Source organism: Heteronotia binoei, unplaced genomic scaffold, assembly GCF_032191835.1.
Source record: "Heteronotia binoei isolate CCM8104 ecotype False Entrance Well unplaced genomic scaffold, APGP_CSIRO_Hbin_v1 ptg000322l, whole genome shotgun sequence".
Classification (NCBI taxonomy): Eukaryota; Metazoa; Chordata; class Lepidosauria; order Squamata; family Gekkonidae; genus Heteronotia; species Heteronotia binoei.
This window is the reverse complement of record NW_026800016.1, coordinates 27,329-48,816: the sequence shown is the minus strand read 5'-3', so window position 1 is coordinate 48,816 and position 21,488 is coordinate 27,329. Positions and strand designations below refer to the sequence as shown.

The window sequence follows — 21,488 nt, the reverse complement described above, 5'->3', positions numbered from 1 at the left end:
ACCTAGTAGATGCTTGGAGAACAAGAAATCCGAGTACAGCAGATTTTACTTTTTATTCACAACCACATAAGTCTTGGTCAAGAATTGACATGATTTGGATGTCGTTAGAAATGATACTGTCAGTTAATCATGTGGATATTCTTCCTCAATCGTATGCGGATCATAGTCCAATTTCGGTGGTATTCCAGGAACAAAAAAGAAATTTTAGATGGTCTTTAAATTTACAAATTTTGAAGGAATCTAAGTTTTTGGAAGAAGCTAAAAAAGAAATACAAGAATTTTTTAAACGTAATTTGGAAAAGGATACAAAGATTCCAATCATATGGGATGCATTCAAGGCCTTCTTTAGGGGTGTGGCTATCCGTTATTCATCAAGGAGGAAAAGGGAACAAAGGAAGACTTACAATGAACTATTGACAAAGCTGAATTGCTTTGAAAAGCAACAGAAAGCGGCGAACTCAAATGGGATTAGGACCAAAATTACAGCTACTCAGCATCAGATAAATACTCTCCTGGCAGAGGAAATTGAGAGGAAGTTAAAATGGACAAGACAAAATTATTTTGAAAATGCAAATAAAGTGAGTAGATGGTTGGCGTATAGACTGAGGAAAGAGAAGGAGAAAAAGATCATAAAGATGTTAAGAAATGAGGCGGAGGAGGAGACTTTCCAAAATTCTCAAATGAAATTAATCATTCAAAATTTCTATCGGAACTTGTATAAGAAACAGAAGATTGATCAGCAAAAACAAGAGACTTATGTAAAAGAAGTGGAACTGAAGCAATTAACAAAGGAACAACAAGTAAGTTTAGAGAGCCCAATTTCAATGCAGGAAGTAGTTGAAGCTATTAAAACTCAAAAAAGTAACAAGACGCCGGGTACAGACGGATTGCCGATTGAATTCTTCAAAGTTTTCGAAGATGAGTTGCTGCTGCCCTTTAAGAGGGTATTGGAAAATGTTTACAACACGGGGGAGATTCCGGAATCGTGGAAAGAGGCCTTAATATCTCTCATACACAAAGAAGATTCTGACCCAGCAGAAATTAAAAATTATAGACCAATCTCTCTATTGAATAGTGATTATAAGATCTACGCAACAATATTAGCAAATAGATTGAAGAAAGTTATCAGAAGTCTAGTTCATGAAGATCAAACAGGTTTTGTCCCGGAACGTTTAATGAACCAAAACGTGAGACTGTTTCTGAATGCAATTGAATATTATAGGGAACATTCAGATAAAGAATTCGCGGCGATTTTGATAGACGCGGAAAAGGCTTTTGACAATGTCAACTGGAACTTCATTAAAGAGACATTGGCAGGAGTTGGATGTGGAGAAAGATATTGCTCAATGGTCGAAGCAATTTACACGAAACAGACAGCCAAAGCTAATTTTAATGGAGTAACGACGGATTCAATAGAAATAGAACAAGGTACAAGACAAGGGTGCCCTCTATCTCCACTACTTTTTATATTGACTTTGGAGCCGCTGATTAAGAAGATAAGAGAAGATTCCCAAATTCAAGGAATTAGAATAAATAATACAGAATTAAAGACGTTGGCATTTGCAGATGATTTGGTATTTATACTAGAACAACCTATGTCATCGATAGAGCGCCTTAAACAAAGACTGAATGAGTTTGGAGAAGTATCTGGATTTAAATTGAATGCCACTAAAACTAAGATTCTATTGAAAAATATGGAAAAGGATCAAATTGAAAGATTGGAGCAGCTCTCAGGATTTAAGAATGAAAAAAAGGTTAAATATTTAGGAATATTCCTGACTAATAATTTAAAGAATCTATATAGGGATAATTACGAAAAAATTTTGAAAGAGATCCGTAGGGATCTAATGAAATGGAAAGATCTACAGATTTCACTTCTTGGTCGAGTCGCTACAATTAAAATGAATATACTTCCGAGAATTTTATTTTTATTTCAAACGATTCCAATTGCATTACCCAAATCCTTCTTCCAACAACTTAACGAGTTGACTAGAATGTTTATTTGGCAGGGTAAGAAGGCCAGAATAAAAATGAAAGTCATGCAAGACACTAAGCTAAGAGGAGGATTTGCTCTCCCAGACTGGAAATTATACTATAAAGCGTGCTGCATTGCGTGGCTGAGAACTTGGTGTAAATTGGACAATAAAAGGCTACTGTCCATAGAGGGCGATGGTCTGGGAGAAGGTTGGCATAGTTATATGTGGTATAAAACTCCTACTAAAACCGGGCGGTTTCTCAGACATGAAATAAGAAGAGCTTTGTATGCGGTCTGGAGCGAAATAAAAGTACTGTATAAACAGACGCCAAAATGGATTTCCCCGATAGAGGCTTCGTCGCATCCTAAATTATATAATTGGGAAAATCAACAGGACTATGCTTATCTGTTAAATGACCACAATGAACTGATTGAAGAAGAAGTTTTAAAGCTATCTTGGTGGCTACAATGTCAAGTGAGATCGAGATTTCGAAAAGATAAAGAAATAGGTTTTGGGAATTCCGACTCTGATCTAGATTTGATTTTGGAGTCTAAACAAAAATTAATTGCCAAGGTATATGAATGGCTGCTCCAAGCCAAGATGCAGGATGAAGTGGTGAAAGAAGCCTGGATTAGATGGTTGAAAGACTTTGGTTACAATATAGATCTGGAAGAGTGGGAGAAGCTATGGAAGCAGAATATGAAGTTAATAAAACCAGCAGACCTCAAAGAAAATGTGTATAAAATGGTTTATAGATGGTATCTCACTCCAGACAGATTGGCAAAAATATATCCCTCTTACTCCAATAAATGTTGGAAATGTACCGAAGTCAAAGGTTCTCTGTTCCATATATGGTGGCATTGTAAAAAGGCCAGGAAATATTGGACACAAGTCAATATCTGGATTCAAAAAATTCTGAAAATACAAGTAAAGCATGTTCCGGAACTGTATCTCATAAACATTTGCAGACAAAATTTACCAGCGACCAAGTTGAAATTAGTGTTGTACATAGTTACAATTGCCAGAATCTTATATGCTAAGTACTGGAAGGAGGACAGAACTCCTAACAGAGAAGAATTTATATCTAAACTTTTTGAAACGGCGGAAGCAGATTTGATGACCACCCGATTAAGAGGTGGTAATGTGCAGAAATGTCGGGAGGAATGGGACCCTGTATATGACTGGGTTAAAAACAGAGGTTATGATATATGATAGGTTTTGATATATGATATATGACATATGTTATATGATATAAGACATATAAAAACAGAGTATATCAGGATAATGTATAGATGAAGCATTGAACTGTGTAATGCTTTTATGTTTAACCCCCCTATCCCTCTCCAGTGTGGGTGGTTGGTAGTTGGTAGGGGATGATGTGGTAGGGAGTAGTATGTATATTGTGTTGTGTATTGTGTTGTTTTTTATGTTATATGTTTCACGTTATTAGTGTGTTAGCATTTTGTTATGTTTGTAGTTGATTTTTAGTAATAAAACTTTAAAACTCTAAAAAAAAAAAAAAAAAAAAAATGAATCAACATCTGGAGCAGAGGTCCATCAGTGGCTATTAGCCACAGTGTATTGTTGGATCTCTCTGTCTGGGGCAGTGATGCTCTGTATTGGTGCTTGGGGGGGCACAGTGGAAGGGCTTCTAGTGTCCTGGCCCCACTGATGGACCTCCTGATGGTTCCTGGGGGTTTTTTGGCCACTGTGTGACACAGAGCATTGGGCTGGATGGGCCATTGGCCTGATCCAACAGGGCTTCTCTTATGATTTTATGTCTGGGGCAGTGATGCTCTGTATTCTTGGTGCTGTGGGGGGGCGCAGTGGGAGGGTGCAGTAGGAGGGCTTCTAGTGTCCTGTTCCCACTGGTGGACCTCCTGATGGCACCTGGGGTTTTTTTGGCCACTGTTTGACATAGAGTGTTGGACTGGATGGGCCATTGTCCTGACCCAACAGGGCTTCTCTTATGTTCTTATGTGACACAGAGTGCTGGACTGGATGGGCCACTGGCCTGACCCAACAGGGCTTCTCTTATGTTCTTATGTGACTCAGAGTGTTGGACTGGAGGGGCCATTGGCCTGATTCAACAGGGCTTCTCTTATGTTCTTATGTGACACAGAGTGCTGACTGGATGGGCCACTGGCCTGATCCAACAGGGCTTCTCTTATGTTCTTATGTGACACAGAGTGTTGGACTGGAGGGGCCATTGGCCTGATCCAACATGACTTCTCTTATGTTACCCAGAGTGTTGGACTGGATGGGCCATTGGCCTGATCCAACAGGGTTTCTCTTATGTTCTTATGTGACCCAGAGTGTTGGACTGGAGGGGCCATTGGCCTGATCCAACATGACTTCTCTTATGTTACCCAGAGTGTTGGACTGGATGGGCCACTGGCCTGATCCAACAGGGCTTCTCTTATGTTCTTATGTGAAACAGAGTGTTGGACTGGAGGGGCCACTGGCCTGATCCAACAGGGCTTCTCTTATGTTCTTATGTGACACAGAGTGTTGGACTGGATGGGCCATTGGCCTGACCCAACAGGGCTTCTCTTATGTTCTTATGCAGCGCCTCTTCTAAAGCAATTCCATAGGATGCCTGATTATGTCTGAGCTCAGTTTAAGGTGGGACTTTAACACCTGGGACCCAAACCTCTGAAGGGCCTTCTCTCCTGCTGTGGACCAGCTGTGCTCTTGGCAAACGTCTAGGAAGAGAGGCCAGGCTGGTCTAGTCACCAAGAGCACTGTGGCAGGGCTGGAGTCACACCTGGAGTCTCTGGCAGGATGGCACTGGCATTCTGGCAGCCATGAAGAGGCAGCGGGAGATGGAGTACAACCACCGGGGTGGGGGATTATTTATTTTGTGGAGGTTGCACTTATTTATTTTAGAATTTTTATGCTGTCCCTTAAGGAGCCTGATAAGAAACATGAAAATATATTAAATAAAACCCAGCATGACATAAAAATGTACACCATAAAAAGAGACTTCAGGCATCCGCTTAAAAGAACAGTTTCCAGGATAAAATGGCATCAAAACCCCATCCCCTGAACTCAGAGCCCACTTGGGCTTGCAGACACCTGGAAGAAATCAATGCTGGGGCCAGAAGAGCCACCCAGGGAAGGGAGTTCTGACCAGGCTCTGCCTCTGGGTGCCACCCGCCTTAGCTCTGAAGGCAGGGGCATGGAGAACTGAGCTGGAGAGGCAGATCTCAACAAGCCAACATGGAGGGGCCTGTCTTTCACATCCCCACATTTAGGACTTTCAAGGTAAGAACCAGCATTCTGAATTGCACCTGGGTACAATTTTATGGCTGTTTTACTAGGCTGTTTGAAATCCAATATTTGGAGCAAGTGAGGGTAAAAATATTGTAAATGAGTACAGGTTTTTAATTAACCCTTTAAGTACTGCTTGTAAACATTTAAAATTTGAGAAGAAGACTAAGAACATAAGAGAGGCCATGTTGGATCAGGCCAATGACCCATCCAGTCCAACACTCTGTGTCACACAGTGGCCAATATATGTGCGTGTGTGTGTCTATACTGCTTTTTTTGACTGATGAGTTGTGTGCTCAGCCTTCCTATGGACGGATGGCAGGATGTACAGAGAGCTGCAGAGCTGACAAAAAAGCTAAATCAGCACTAGCGGGGCACAGATCATAAGAACATAAGAGAAGTAATTTTGGATCAGGCCAATGGTCCATCCAATCCAACACTGTGTCACATCCCAAAACACAAGACACCATCAGGAGGTCCACCAGTGGGGCCGGGACACTAGAAGCCCTCCCACTGTTGTCCCCCCCCCAAGCACCAAGAATACAGATCATCACTGCCCCAGACATAAGAACATAAGAGAAGCCATATTGGGTCAGGCCAATGGCCCATCCAGTCCAACACTCTGTGTTACACAGTGGCCAAAAAACCAGATTCCATCAGGAGGTCCATCAGGGGGCCAATCAGAAGAACTGTTTTCCCCTTTGATGTGTAACTCCATTTTAGATATATGCAAGTGAGAGAGCAATAAGGATTTGGGGTGGGTTTCCACCCCCTCCCTCTGTCTCTTGTTAGAACGCTAGAAGATAGGGTCCTCCAATCAAGTTCACTCTTGCAGGTTAAAGTACTTCCTATAGTGCATCATTAGTTCATAGAACACAAGGCGAGAAAGCTTTAAAGAAGAGAAGTCCACTAGCTACCAGGTGTGTGTGTGTGTGCGTTGGGGGGGGGGGATAGCCTGAGACCTTCTCTCTATTGTGGGATTCTTGTGGGCTTCCCACAGAAACCAGTCTGGACTGCCCTGAGTATAAGAAGTGGACCAGTACATGTCACATCTTCATTCCTTGGTCTTTGCGTGGCTGGTGCAAGGCCTGACCCCAAGCCCCCCCCCTCGGCACTGGCTGCCTGCCAGAGGAAGGGGATGAGCGTGTTGGAGAGGGGTCATGGTTCAGCAGCAGCATCTTCAGCTGCAAGGGTCAGGTAGTGGGTGATGGTGGCGTGTGAGTCTGTGCCCGAGACCCCGGAAAGCCCATGCTGACTGCAGAAGACAAGGCTTGGCAGAAGACTGCTTCTGGTTGAGTGACCGGAAGGTGCTGGAGGGCAACTCTTTGTGGACATTCTGAGACAGAGGGCAGCAGAACCCTCCCTATTGCAGGTGACCGGGTCTGCCCTCCCACTTTGCCCTGGCTGTGTCCGTGGGCTCCAGGCTGATAAACCTCCTTGCATCCCTCTGCGGCCCCGGAAGCATTTGGGGGGGGGGGGTGGAGTGAATCCAGGAGTGAACCTGTTCTGCCTATGCTGGGTTTGCCCCAGGGAGACCCAGTGAGGCTGTTCCCCCCCTTCTTTCTGCAGCCCCGGCTGGAGAGTCCCAGGAGCTACAGAGGGCAGGACTTACCTCCCCAGCAAAGTGGTGGCCATCCACGGTGTGCTCAGAGCCAGGCCCCCCCTGGGACCCCCAGTGCAGGTGCAGCTGGGCCGCCAGGTAGGCCTCTGGGAGCCCACCTCCGGATATAGACACGTTGGCCGGCAGGCCCAGAACGACTGCAGGAGGCAAAGAGGCAGAGGCTCCTCAGTGTCCTTTCTGGCCAGATCTGTCCAACATCTCCTGTCCCATCACAGCTGCTTCTCACAGGGCTGAACAGGCAGACCCCAGCGCCTCCACTTCCCTGCACCCCCTCCCCGTGCGCTGACAGACATTTGACTGCAAACGGGAACAAACAAGCCTTTTATCTTATTGGCGGCCTGTCCCTGTCTTGAACTCTAAGTACTCCTTGCTGGAAGGGGCATCAAGGGTCATCTAGTATAGCCCCCCTGCACAGCACAAGAAATTCACAGCAGCCTCCCCCCCAGCCCCCCCCCCCCCGTGACCCCAGCTCTCTGCCCTGTTGTATGCTCAGTGGTTGTTGTTTTACTCCACTGGATCATAAACACTGCATCAGATGTACACCAAAGCTGCTACCTGGAATAAAACTTCTTTGGTCTGAAAGGTGCCTGATTGGCTCAGACTTTGTTCTGCTGCTTCAGACCAATACGGCTGCCCCACCTGGGCAACAAACACTGCAGGGAAGGCGGTCTAGAAGTCTGATGAAATAAATAAATTAAATCAGAAGAAGGTTGATCTAGGCTGGCTTCCTGTTCCCCCCAGTGGCCAACTGGATCCCCTTAGAAGGCTCACCACAAAGGCCCACCTCGTGGCCCACTCTTTCAGCAACTGAGCAGCACACAGGAGCCATTGAGCCATTGGGGCTAGTGGCCGTTCAGAGACTTAGAAACATGGAACTGGCTCATCTAGTCCAAACCCCTGGGCACCATGCAGGAAATTCATAACTACCTTCCCCACTAACGCCCCCCCCCCTCCACTATGCCCAGGGGGAGGCAAAAATCACCTCCAGGATCCCCGGCTCATCTCGCCTGGAGGGAGAGAAATCCCCTCCTGAGTCTGAGGTGCCTCACCCTGGACATATAAGAAAGGGCCATATAAGAGAGCGCCAAGTGCTGGCCCACTCCTTCCTTCTCACAATCTGCCCAAGTTTCACAGGATCCGCATTGCTGTCAGGTGGCCATCAAGCCTCTGCTTAAAATCCTCCAAGGAAGGAGAGCCCACCACCTCCCGAAAAGGAAGCCTGTTAGAAGAGTTGGAAGGGACCTCCAGGGTCATCTAGTCCAACTCCCTGCACAATGCAGGAAACTCACAAACACCTCCCCCTAAATTCACAGGATCCTCATTGCTGTCAGGTGGCCATCTAGCCTCTGCTTAAAATCCTCCAAAGAAGGAGAGCCCACCACCTCCCGAGGAGGAAGCCTGTTAGAATCATAGAAGAGTTGGAAGGGACCTCCAGGGCCATCTAGTCCAACCCCCTGCACAATGCAGGAAACTCCCAAACACCTCCCCCTAAATTCACAGGATCCTCATTGCAGTCAGGTGGCCATCTAGCCTCTGATAAAAAACCTCCAAGGAAGGAGAGCCCATCACCTCCCGAGGAGGAAGCGTGTTAGAATCATAGAAGAGTTGGAAGGGACCCCCAGGGTCATCGAGTCCAACCCCCTGCACAATTCAGGAAACTCACAAACACCTCCTCCTAAATTCAAAGGATCTTCATTGCTGTCAGATGGCCATCTAGCCTCTTTTTAGAAACCTCCAAGGAAGGAGAGCCCACCACCTCCCAAGGAGGAAGCCTGTTAGAATCATAGAAGAGTTGGAAGGGACCTCCAGGGCCATCTAGTCCAACCCCCTGCACAATGCAGGAAACTCACAAACACCTCCCCCTAAATTCACAGGATCCTCATTGCTGTCAGGTGGCCAACTAGCCTCTGTTTAGAAACCTCCAAGGAAGGAGAGCCCACCACCTCCCGAGGAGGAAGCCTGTTAGAATCATAGAAGAGTTGGAAAGGACCTCCAGGGCCATCTAGTCCAACCCCCTGCACAATGCAGAAACTCACAAACACCTCCCCCTAAATTCACAGGATCTTCATTGCTTTCAGATGGCCATCTAGCCTCTGTTGAGAGACCTCCAAGGAAGGAGAGCCAATCACTTCCCGAGGAGGAAGCCTGTTAGAATCATAGAGTTGGAAGGGACCTCCAGGGACATCTAGTCCAACCCCCTGCACAATGCAGGAAACTCACAAATGCCTCCCCCTAAATTCACAGGATCCTCATTGCAGTCAGGTGGCCATCTAGCCTCTGTTGAAAAGCCTCCAAGAAAGGAGAGCCCACCACCTCCCAAGGAGGAAGTCTGTTAGAATCATAGAAGAGTTGGAAGGGACTCCAGGATCATCTAGTCCAACCCCCTGCACAATGCAGGAAACTCACAAACAGCTCCCCCTAAATTCACAGGATCCTCATTGCTGTCAGGTGGCCATCTAGCCTCCGTTTAGAAACCTCCAAGGAAGGAGAGCCCACCACCTCCCGAGGAGGAAGTTTGTTAAAATCATAGAAGAGTTGGAAGGGACCTCCAGGGTCATCGAGTCCAACCCCCTGCACAATGCAGGAAACTCACAAATATCTCCCCCTAAATTCACAGGATCCTCACTGCTGTCAGGTGGCCATCTAGCCTCTGCTTAAAATCCTCCAAGGAAGGAGAGCCCACCTTCTCCCAAGGAGGAAGCCTGTTAGAATCATAGAAGAGTTGGAAGGGACCTCCAGGGTCATCTAGTCCAACCCCCTGCACAATGCAGGAAACTCACAAACACCTCCTCCTAAATTCAAATGATCTTCATTGCTGTCAGATGACCATCTAGCCTCTGTTTAGAAACCTCCAAGTAAGGAGAGCCCACCACCTCCCAAGGAGGAAGTCTGTTAGAATCGTAGAAGTGTTGGAAGGGACCTCCAGGGTCATCTAGTCCAGCCCCATGCACAATGCAGGAAACTCACAAACATCTCCCCCTAAATTCACAGGATCCTCATTGCTGTCAGGTGGCCATCTGGCCTCTGCTTAAAATCCTCCAAGGAAGGGGAGCCCACCACCTCCTGAGCAAGAAGCCTGTTCCACTGAAGAAGTTCTTCCTAAAGTTGAGCTGGAAAGTCTTTTGATTTAATTTCAGCCAATAAAATCAAATCCATGAATCTTTTCAGCAGTTTTTGTTACATCTTATGGCTTATGGTAATTATGATGGCATCACTCACATCTCACCATTCTTCCTTCACAGAACTGAAGAGAATGCAGAACGTCGCCGATCCAGATGTGGATCTGGCACACAACTGCTGGACATTTCCAAAGTGACCATGCCAGGTGTCTTCAGACTATACTCTTGGGTATTGATTACTCCAGAATTCATACCCCATTCTTTGTTGGAAGATTTTGCCCCTTGTAAGATACAGTCCAGCCCTGGGACTTATAAGATAAATAGAATCTTCCCCTTATGAGATACAGGAACCCCAGCTGCTGGCTGATGAAGAACTGAAAGGACCAATGCAGCATGCTCGGTGGCCTTTCTGTTTCTACGATCTGGCTCTTATTTTATCCACAGGACTCCAGGAGTGGTAGATGAGAAGGGTCTAAGCACAGTCAGCTGGAGGTTTCCCTCTGAAGACTCTGACCTTTTTTTTTGGTCATGTGTAAAGTTATGATGTCCTTTGTTTTGCAATTAGGGGGAGAGGTTACACAGAGGAATGGGCATCTTTGGTGACCGACCAGTTACATCTGCTGTAAGAGCTGTGCCCTTGTGTACTCTGGATGTCACCGACCAGTGTCTGGCAACTCATATCTGGTATGAAACTGCTGCTGAAGTTGAGGCCTTAAAAGACAGCAGAAAGCCAAGCCTGCACTTTGAGTTAAAGATCTGCTCTGCTTATACACTGCCAGCTTGGTAATGCTGCATTTACCCCAGAATCTCCAAACCCAATAATCCTGGAAGCCCTTTTGAGAGCCATAGCAATGCCAGAAGGGAGTGGGAAGGCAGGGGACACACTGGCGGAGCACCCTTCCCTCCCCTCCTTCCACCCCCTGCTGTGGGTCTATTGGGAACACAAACACATTTCTGCCAATAACTTCAGAGAGTGCTTGAAGCTCCCCCACCCATGAAAATGCCCTCTGTGCCCCTGCAGGTTGCAGCCTCTGGGCAGTTCTCCATCTGGAGTGCATGTGGGAAATGTGGAGGGCAGTGGGTGTCAAGGCCTCTGGGTCTGACTCTCAGCCAAGCCCAGTTTGTCCCTTCCTAGAAAGCAGCAGGAAAGATTCACTGGGACAACCCTCCCAAGGAGACACACCCTGAGAGCTTGGCCCTGTCTGGGCAGAAGACTTGCCCAGCTCTGTCAACCCAAACAACTCATTCCTCTTGCCAGCTGAAGAGGAAATGGGTTTCAACCACTGCAGCTGAACAACACCTTTATTAAGTGAAATGACAAGACAACCTGGGATAGGCTCAGATTAAGAACATAACAGAAGCCATGTTGGATCAGGCCAACGGCCCATCCAGTCCAACACTCTGTGTCACACAGTGGCAAAAAAATTTATATATACACACACACTGTGGCTAATAGCCACTGATGGACCTGTGCTCCATATTTTTATCTAAACCCCTCTTGAAGGTGGCTATACTTGTGGCCGCCACCACCTCCTGTGGCAGTGAATTCCACATGTTAATCACCCTTTGGGTGAAGAAGTACTTCCTTTTATCCGTTTTAACCTGTCTGCTCAGCAATTTCATCAAATGCCCACGAGTTCTTGTATTGTGAGAAAGGGAGAAAAGTACTTCTTTCTCTACTTAACGGTTGGGTCTCCCCTGGCAGGATGATCCCTGGACTGGCTGGACTGTAGCCACTGAAGGATACGTCTCGTTCAAAAGTGCAGCATTGGGGGTGAGGTATGAGGAAAGAAAACCACTGTGTACACCTGCTCAGAAATCCAAGAGAGTGAGCGAGCAGGCAGCCCTATGGCATGTACTGGAGACAGAGGCCACGGAGCAGAGAACTGTCTCTTCTAAGTTCCTGGTACATTGCTGTCCCAACAGTCCAGGCCTGAAAAGCAAGGGAGATCAAGGGGGGCGGGTGGATGGCCCTGCACCTCCAGCCTCTCTGTGGCCATTTGATTATTGTTTGCCCCAAAACAATAGCTCCCATAAGGCCAATAGGTGGCTGCCACCAGCTGGTCCCTCTAGGATCTTGGGCAGAATCTGACAAGCTAAATTCTGCCTCTCTCCCTCAAGCACAGGCCTCCCCTCATCGGACTAAGCATGCAACCTGGCTCAACTGAGAAATGGCATATGCAGAACCCATTTCTCTTGCACCTGAGCAATCTGGGAGTCACACAGGTGCTCTTAATTAGAAAGGGGTAGTTTGGAAACAGAGGAAGGAAGGGAGTCTCCTCCCCAATTGAGTGAGTGGATGCTGGCCTAGATGAACCACTGGTCTGTTCTGGAAGGACCTTTCCGGTGTTCTTATAACATGGCATATTACTGCTTGCATGGGAAAGAGGGAGCAGGGAAGGATGTCGGACATATGGGGGATGCAAAATAGAAATGAAATGCAGTAATCTAAAACAACCTGAATTAACAGACTCCCTGCTGCAGTGGCTCACTCTAGTTCACAGGTCCTGAGCCCTGCCAGCCTCACAGGGCCTCACCCAGAAGGAACTGGACGAAGGCAAAGGAGCCTCATCTCGGGGGAAGAAAGCCAGCTCAGAGCTGCACCCACAACCCACTGCTGACCGTGCCCACCCAAAGCTACAGGGAAAAGGTTGTTGAACTCATTTCTTTTGAGGGCCGGATCGGACATAAATGAGACCATGTTGGGCTGAGCCATGTCGGGCCAGGCTGTATGTGTACCTATTTAAGATTAGACAGAAGTACTTATTTAGCTATAATTTTTATAAAGGACACAGACAAACACAATTAAAGATTTTTTTAAAAAAAAATTAAATTAAAACATGCTTAAAACATTAACATTGGTTGGTCTTAAAGGTGCTTTCTTTGTAACTCTTCCATGGGATCCAGGGAATCGGGCAAAGGAAGCTCTGGCTCTTTCCTTCCTTCTCCAGGGGACCAGGAGGGGGAGGAGCCTCAGCCAATAGAAGGAAGAGAAGCTTGGCTCAGTAGCTCTGCTGTGCAATTGAGATAGCCAGGTAAAACAAGCTATTCCTCCCCCCTTCCTCCCCAAGGGAGGAGCCTCAGCCAATAGAAAAAATAGAGACTTTGCTCTGTAGCTCCTGTGTGATTGAGCAAGCCTGGCAAAACAAGTTGTGATGCAGAAGGAAGCAAGAGAGAGGGAGAAGGAAGCAGATGACAGCCAATCACTCGGGGGCCTGATTGGAGCCCTCTGAGGGCCTGATTCAGCCCCCAGGGCTGCATGTTTGACACCTCCACTCTACATGGAACCCCCCCCCCCATCCCCATGGCTGCAGGCCACACTAGATCTCTAGATAGAGCATTTTTGCTGCCAAGCTGCACTTGATCACTGACATGATCAAGAAACATCATTTATCACAACACAACCTCACTGATGCTGAAAGAAATTCAATAAACAGCCCCTGAAACTACCCATCAGGGACCAAATTCAAGAACCTGAAAGACAATTCTCCAATACCAATTTCTATAAATGCGTATCCTCAGTCCCCACTCAGGAGTACCAAAAAGAACAAACATGAAAGAATCAGACACAGAGAGGAACAGATCTATTCAGATCCAGATGGGTGGCCGTTCTAGTCCGTCTGTAGCAGCAGAGAAGAGCCAGAGCCCAGGAGCACCTTCCAGACGTATCACCAGACCCTTAGCCACACACTTCCTGTCTTCTGCCCCGAATACACAAGTCAGCCATCAAAGGCAGATTCCCAGTCACTGTTCTAAGCACACCAACTGCAGCCAGGCTCTACACTACAGCTGCCTCCATTCTGAGAGCTCTGACTGGCTGGAGCCACTGCTTGAGATAGCAGGTGCTGGACTAGAGAGGTTCAGCAGGGATCTTCTGTTTTTTTCTGGCATTATGCCTGCCACTGTAACCTTGGTGTTCTCCTGACGCCACCCTCTGCTTCAAGAATTGGCCTCCTACAGTGTTTGTCCTGGGCCTCTGGGCCCAGAAAAGAGCATTTTTCCCCCACCCCAGGAGGACTCACTGGTATGCCCGTTGTTCTGGAGGCTGAGTGTCTCTTCGGGGGGCAGGTTGTAACCAGAAAGCTGGAAGGGCTTCAGCTGGGGGGCAAAGAGGGTGGTGGACGTCTCAATGTTGATTGGTGACTGCATGCTGCCCCCGCAGTCGGGGAAATTGGATGCCCACTGTGCCTTGTCTGAAAGGTGAAAGTGAAAGTGAGGAAGGCCTCAGACAGATCAGTCACCCGTCCTTCTGTAGTGCCAAGGGCTGTGCCCAGGCATGAGTCGACAAGCACTAAGAGGGTGGTTGAGCAGCGGGGAGCTCATACTGCCTGTCCCACCTCTCATCTTATCAAAAAAGAGAGTGCCACACTTTGAAAAGGAACTACTATGATGAGAAAGCAGGAAGATTCTCCCTGTTCTCCCAAGAACTGATCCCAGCCTCTTGCAAAGGAAGTTGACAGATGTGTTTCTATATGACACAACTTAGGCCTAGAGGCCCCAAAGGGCGACTAGTCCAGCGGCCATCTTGACAACCACAACCAGTGTTCCCTCTAAGATGAGTTCGCATGAGCTAGCTCACACGTTTTTAGCCTCCAGCTAATACATTTTTGTCTCGGCTCAGGAAAAATAGCGCCAGAGCACAATAATTTATGCAGTAGCTCACAACTTTAATGCCAGTAACTCACAATTTTAATACTAGTAGCTTACAAAGTAGAATTTTTGCTCACAAGACTCTGCAGCTTAGAGGGAACATTAACCATAACCACAGCTGCTTCTTCCCAGACAGGAGGCTCAGGCAGGTCTCCCAGAGGAGGCAAGAAGATCCGTGAGTTGTTCTCAGGCTCTTGCTGCTTCTAGTCATGGCAATGGGTTTCCTCATCTTCAGCATAAGCACAGCTGTATTGCCCTTGGCAAATCTCCCACCCAGTGAGGAGAGATCCTGGCCAGCCATTGCCCCCCAGCCCAGGGTGGGGGTGGAGTGGGGGGCTTCTGTGACTCCCTCAAGCAGTCAGATCCACCTATGCCCAGGCAGGCTTTCAGGGTGGGGCTGTGCTGAGAGGGCAGGGCGGGCGGGCGAATGTGAAGGAGAGCAAGCTAATCATTAAGCCCAGCAAGCCGGTTGGCCAGCAGCCCAGAGAGAGGGCAAGGACAGAGGCTCCCCACCCCTCACCTGCATAGCTCCAGTGCCTGGGCCCAGGGCCAGGAGGACCTGCGGAAGAAACAACGGGGAGGGGGAGGGGGGGACAAATGATCAGGAAACAAAAGGACTCTCTATGCCTCTGCCCCCCCCCGCATTGCACTTTTGCTCCCAGGTGAGCCGATGGAGATGGTGCCCTGCCTAGACCAAGCCCATGTTAGGTCAAAAGTGTGTGTGTGTGTGTGTGTGTGTGTGTGTGAGCCCTACACAAGTACCTGAGGCAGTACAGGGAGGGAAGGAGTTTTCTTTGGCAGAAACCACTCCCCACCTTTCTTTAATAACACTCTCACATGCTAGACTGTGAGTCAAAGACTCTCCTCAAAATCCACTGCCAGGCCTCGTTTCCCCATCTGTCCTGGTCCAATGGGGATCCACTCAAGAGACAGAACCTGTGACCATCTCTCCATTTCCTGGCCCCTGCAAAGGAGTATTCTTGACTTTCCACTTCCCAGGTTGGGAGGAGGGTGTCTCAAGCTCCCTCTCCCAAAGTATTGCAGTCCCACTTTGAACTGGGCTCCCACATGCAGCACATAGCTGATCAACAGCCCCCCACCACCCCTCAGCCCCCCTGGACAGGGCTGACCACCCTGCCCAGCTGCTACAGTTTTGTGGAGGCAGGAAGATCCATGGGTTGTTCTCAGGCTCCTGCTGCTTCCAGTTGTGGCAATGGGCTTCCTCCTCTCCAGCATAACCACAGTGTCAGATCTGAGCAGGCAAAAAAGCTGGGAATGGTGTCCTTGGCTGGCTCCCTCCCTCCCTCCCTCTCAGCCACACAATGCTTCTTTCTTTGTCTTCAGCTGATGAGTCTCTGGTGCTCTGGGAGCCCCAAATAGCGCCCCCCCCCCCAGTGTTCTAATCCCTGGCAATGTAGCAGAAAAGCAGAGGGGGTGGGTGGGTAGATAGATGGATGGATGAAGGATAGACGGACGGGGACGGACAGAGACAAACCGACAGACGGACCGACCGATTTGGAGGAGTGTGGAATCCAGCCCAGTTCTCAAGATCAGAGTTCATGGCTCCTAATCATTCTACTCCCTGCCCCTGGTGCTCAAGAGGCAGCATATCTGTCTGCAGGGGGCAGAGAAGTGATGCTTTGGCTCTGGAATATTAGAATATTATTATCCATTCCACCATGAATCAAACAGAAGTTCTGTGGGGTCATTTTAAGCAGATCCAGCAAAGCTCTTTCTTTGCTCATATGTACTTTAAGGCATTTTGACAGGTCTTAATAGCAGCCATTTGTCAAGAGAGATCTTTTGACACCACTGTTGGTTTTGGGGTTTTTTCAAGTAGATGATATGGCCACCTGCTTAAGCGGTTTGTTTGCTGCTTTTCTAGAGACCTGCTTGAGGTGGCTAGCAATAAAAATATACTGTCAACATTCAAATTAAATCAACAAATCAATAAAACTAATTGTCCAGCAATAATCCTCATCCTTCAGTCAATTAAGCCAATAGTACTTCAAGCTACTCATGCCTGATGAAGGGAGTTTGGCTCTGAAACTCTTGGACCTCCTCAAATCCAGCCGTTCTCCTGCAGACCAGACAAGGCCACTCTCTGAAAACAAAACCATTAGGAGCATAAAAGAAGAAGAAAAGGGATTTCTACCCCGCCCTTCACTCAGAGTCTCAGCGCGGTTTACAGACGCCTTCCCTTCCTCTCCCCACAACAGACACCCTGTGAGGTAATAGGGCTGAGAGAGCTCTGACTGAGAACTGCTCTTGAGAGTACAGCTCTGAGAGAATATGACTGACCCGAGGTCTCTCTCACAGCTGCACGTGGAGGATGAAGGGGAAATCAGAGTCTGCGCACTTAACTGCTGCACCAAACAAGCACATCATAAAAACACCAACCAGAAAAGGAACACAGGCTAAATGTCATTTTTAAACCCCAAGAAGCAACTATAAGGTGAGTTAAAACTTCCACTAAGCAGAAGTGTTTTGACCCAGCCCCTAAACAGGAAGAAGGCAGGGCCTGAAGATTCCGAAGAGGACAGCAGGGGTTGGAGGGCTGGGCTGGGGATTTGGCAGGCCCGGGTCTGAATCCCACGCAGCTGCCACACACACCAGGGCCGCCAGGGTAGGAGTTCATCTGAAACCCCTTGGCCGCCACGGAAGCTCAAAAGGTGGCCCCGGGCCAGCCCCAGCCCCTCTCTGCCTGACCAGAGGATCGTTGAGGCGAGGGTCTCATGGCCCAGCAGAGAAGGATACCAGCTGCTCCGGGAGGGGAGGGAGGCGGGCTAGCAAGCCAGGGAATGGAATGAATCAACCAATCAACGGTGGCGGCTGCCATGAGCTGAATCAGGCCCTTTGGCTATCACAGTCAGAGTGGGCTGCTTGGCCTGGCAGTGGCCAGTGGGCCAGAATCTCGGGCAGAGAAGGGCCTTCCCTTCCTCCTCCCCCTCCCCCCATGCTGCTGCTGGGAGCTGAACCGGGGACCTTCTGCAGGCCAAGCTGTGGCTCAGCCGCTCCTGTCCCTGCAGACCATCCAGCAAGGGGATGACCGGATCCCTGCCTCTAGCGCCGCCCCCTCCCCCCTGCCTGCCCTTTCCCCACCTAGGCGGGTTAGAGGCAGCTCTATAGTAACGTGACCTGGATCTGATCAGCCCATGGATTTCCGAGACCAGATCCAAGCCCCCGGGTCGGAAGGAAGGCAGGCAGGCAGCTCTAGTGAGTGCAGCTGACCCGAGCCCGGCTGTGCCGCGCTTGCAGTCTGGCGGCAGCCGGAGAGAAGGAGCCCGCCCGCCACGCGCTCTGCTTCTGGCCTGCCGCTTGTTGCTTCCTTCTCCCTGCTGGGAACGCGGCCGCGGGCTCTGCTCCCCCGCTTGCAGCAGCACCCCTTGCGCTAGCCAGGGCATTCTGCCGCGCACCTTTCCCCTTGGAGGGAGGGAGGCCGGGCGGGCGGGCGGGCGGGCGAGCAGAACAGAGCGACTGCAGAGAGGTGGCGGTGCGCCCCTTCGCAGCACACCCCCCTGCCTGCCGCCTTAGCGCGTAGAGCCCACCCCCCCCCCCCCCCAAGAGCTGCACGAAACACACACCGAGAGCAACAACAAGATCACAGGAGCAGGAGGGGGACGCCATCAGCGCTCCGGGGTGGGGCGCTTTCTTGGCCCAAGGCTGGAGCGGGGCAGGCAGCAGGCAGCTGAACTAGGAAGTTTCACAGCCTCTGGCGGCAGCCTGCCCCCCCCCCCTCCGTTCCCCTGGCCCGCTGGAGGGAGTAGCTGCCCTGGCTACTCGCCACTGATGAAGACGCGAGGAAGAGCTTTGCATTTGTCCCGAGGGCGGAGGGATCCTCCTTGTCTCCTCCCGTCACTCCTGCCGCCCGGTGCCCAGCCTCCCCGCCCCGAGCTGCTTGGAGCAACTGGAGCGGATTCTCTTGGGGGTGGGGACCTTTGGGTCTAGAACTCTGGTGGTGGGTGGGAGGGAGGAGGGATCTGTCCCCGCGCTGATCCATTCCCACCTCCGACGCCTGAAGGCAACCCTCCAGAACCTGCGGGGGGGGTCGTGGTGGGGAGGGAGGCTCTGGCCAGGTGCCCCTCCAAGGCTGAAGGGCTGGGGGAGTGACAGAAAGCGGCGGGAACTCTGCAGCCCACCTTCCAGGAACGCCTGCAGGCAGCCACGAATGGAAGGGAGCCTGGGCCGACGCCCCCCCCCCCCTTCCGTGGAAACCGCAGGCTGCTGCGCGGGTGGGAGCAGGCTGGCCTGGACGGGGAGGGCACACCGATCCCTGGGCGCGCCCCGACTCCCCTCTCCCGCCAACCGCGGCCCCCTCTCACCCACCGGCTGTACTGGAGTCCTCCGAGGCGCCGGCGGGCGGCAGGGCCTGCAGAAGCAGCGCCAAAAGCCACCAAGTCCAGAAGCGCATCTCCACCCGCGGCTCTAGGTGCGCGGGCCCAGCGGCCAGTGAGGGAGAGGCCGTCGTGGGCGGGGAGGGCAGGGCGGGGGACGGGCGGGGTCTATTGCCCGACGGGATGGGAAGGCAAGGGAGCGGCGGGCGGCGGACCCAGCACCTTCCCGGCGCCCGGGAGCTCCGGAGACTTCAGGGGCCACGGGCGCTTCCCGCCCCGCGCCGTCTGCCTCCCCGGACGCCAGCCCCTCAGCAGAGTCTGGCCAGGTGCGCTCCCAGCTCTGTCTCCCCTTCCTCCCACACAACCTTTGCTTCGCTGCCACAGAACTCCCCCCCCCCCCGCCGCAGCCCCCGCGACACCCCCCAAAGAACTGCCCTTCCGAGGACCCGGCGGCAGCGAAGCCTTTTTGGACTCGGCCGGGACAGGCGGCCCTCTCCTTTGCGGACCCTGAAGCAGGCCGCCGGTGACGCGGTCTGGGGGCGGGGCGGAGGGGGTGCGCGGCCGGACACTCGGCTCCTGGCGCGGGATGAGCCGCAGTGCAATCTATGCACAGTTGCCCCGGGGCATCAATTGCCCCGTGGTTTCGCGTTGTGAAAACGGGACCACCGCGCAGTTCCGATCCGACTGGGGCCTTGCAGCCCTCCAGAATTCAGTCCCCTGCCCCCCCCCCCCCCAGGGAACCAGCTTGTCCTTGCCTTCTGGCCGCCAAGGGCCCGGCCATCTGGCCTGATTCACAGCGCCCCATTTAGCTGACAAATCGCCCGAGCCGCCCGCAGGGGCCACTGCCCCAATGTGGCTCCCCCTGCTGCTCAGTCGAGCCAATCCCATGCACCCCCCGTGCCAGCCCCAGGAGCTTTGGGAGGGGGCCGCTAGCCTGCGCAAGAGAAACACCCAGGCCACTTTACCAGGCATGGGAAAAGGCGACTCTCCTTTCTCGCATGCTGGGAGCCTTCTCAGACAGAATTCCCAACTCCAGCATGCTGCAGTGCTGACAACACATTTCCGCCCCTCCCCATTAATCCTAGAATCATAGAAGAGTTGGAAGGGACCTCCAGGGCCGTCTAGTCCAACCCCCTGCTCTCTCTCTCGGCTTGGCTTCGCGAACGAAGATTTAAGAAGGGTGCAATAGTCCACGTTTGCTGCAGGCTCGCTGGTGGCTGACAAGACCAATGTGGGACAGGCAGGTCCGGCCACAGCGGCTGCAGGGAAAAGTCTGATTTAGGGTTGGTCCTGTAGCAGTGCGATTCTTCCTCAATCTCCTTTTGTCCTCAAGACCAGCTATGCGTGTGTTCTCAAAGGAAGAGACAGCCTGGTGGATGGTGTGCCTCCATGCTTTGCGATCTGAGGCTAGGTCAGACCACTGGTGATGGTTGATGTGACAGGTGCTAAGGGATTTCTTCAAGGAGTCCTTGTACCTCTTCTTTGGTGCCCCTCTATTTCGATGGCCGGTGGAGAGTTCGCCATACAGGGCAATCTTGGGAAGGCGGTGGTTTTCCATCCTAGAAATATGCCCTGCCCAGCGCAGCTGCGTCTTCAACAGCAGTGCCTCGATGCTGGTAACCTCTGCCCGCTTGAGGACTTCAGTGTTGGTCGCAAAGTCACTCCAGTGGATGTTGAGGATGGTGCGAAGGCAGCGCTGATGAAAGCGCTCAAGGAGTCGCAGGTGATGACGGTATAAAACCCACGATTCGGAGCCATAGATGAGGGTTGTCATCACAACCGCTTTGTAAACATTGATCTTTGTGCCTTTTTTCAGATGCTTGTTGCTCCACACTCTTTTGTGCAGTCGGCCAAATGCACGGTTTGCCTTTGCCAGCCTGTTGTCAATCTCCTTGTCGATCTTGGCATCTGAGGAGATGATGCACCCCAGGTAGCTGAACTGCTGGACTGTCTTCAGAACTGATTCACCCACAGTGATGCAGGGAGGGTGATAATCTTCCTGGGGTGCAGGCTGGTGGAGAACTTCTGTCTTCTTCAGACTAACTTCTAGGCCGAATAGCTTGGCAGCCTCTGCAAAGCAGGACGTCATATGCTGCAGAGCTGATACCGAGTGGGAGACGAGTGCAGCATCATCAGCAAACAGTAGCTCTCGGATGAGTTTTTCCATTGTCTTGGAGTGTGCCTTTAGTCGCCTCAGGTTGAACAGGCTGCCATCGGTGCGATAGCGGATGTAGACACCATCGTCCTCATCTAGATCTACTGCGGCTCTTTGAAGCATCATGCTAAAGAAGATCGTAAAGAGAGTTGGCGCGAGAACGCAGCCTTGCTTTACACCTGTGCCTATTGGGAAGGGCTCTGAGAGGTCGTTGCAGTGTCTGACTTGGCCTCGCTGGTCACTCACAAACACCTCCCCCTAAATTCACAGGACCTTCATTGCTGTCAGGTGGCCATCTAGCCTCTGTTGAAAAACCTCCCAGGAAGGAGAGCCCACCACCTCCCAAGGAGGAAGCCTGTT

At 50.7% G+C, this 21,488-nt stretch overlaps 1 protein-coding gene across 1 annotated transcript in view; it reads right to left on the bottom strand.

Moving 5' to 3' along the window:
- Positions 1-19,064, bottom strand: part of CA9 (carbonic anhydrase 9) — a 34,535-nt gene extending 15,471 nt beyond the window's left edge. The window contains exons 1-4 of the mRNA XM_060263511.1: positions 18,966-19,064; positions 15,160-15,198; positions 14,012-14,182; positions 6,862-7,007 (exon numbers count right to left, since the gene is read on the bottom strand). Coding sequence (XP_060119494.1) covers positions 6,862-7,007; positions 14,012-14,182; positions 15,160-15,198; positions 18,966-19,050 — 441 coding nt within the window. The 5' untranslated portion in view covers positions 19,051-19,064. The remainder of the gene's footprint in view (positions 1-6,861; positions 7,008-14,011; positions 14,183-15,159; positions 15,199-18,965) is intronic.
- Between the last annotated feature and the right edge of the window lie 2,424 nt (positions 19,065-21,488).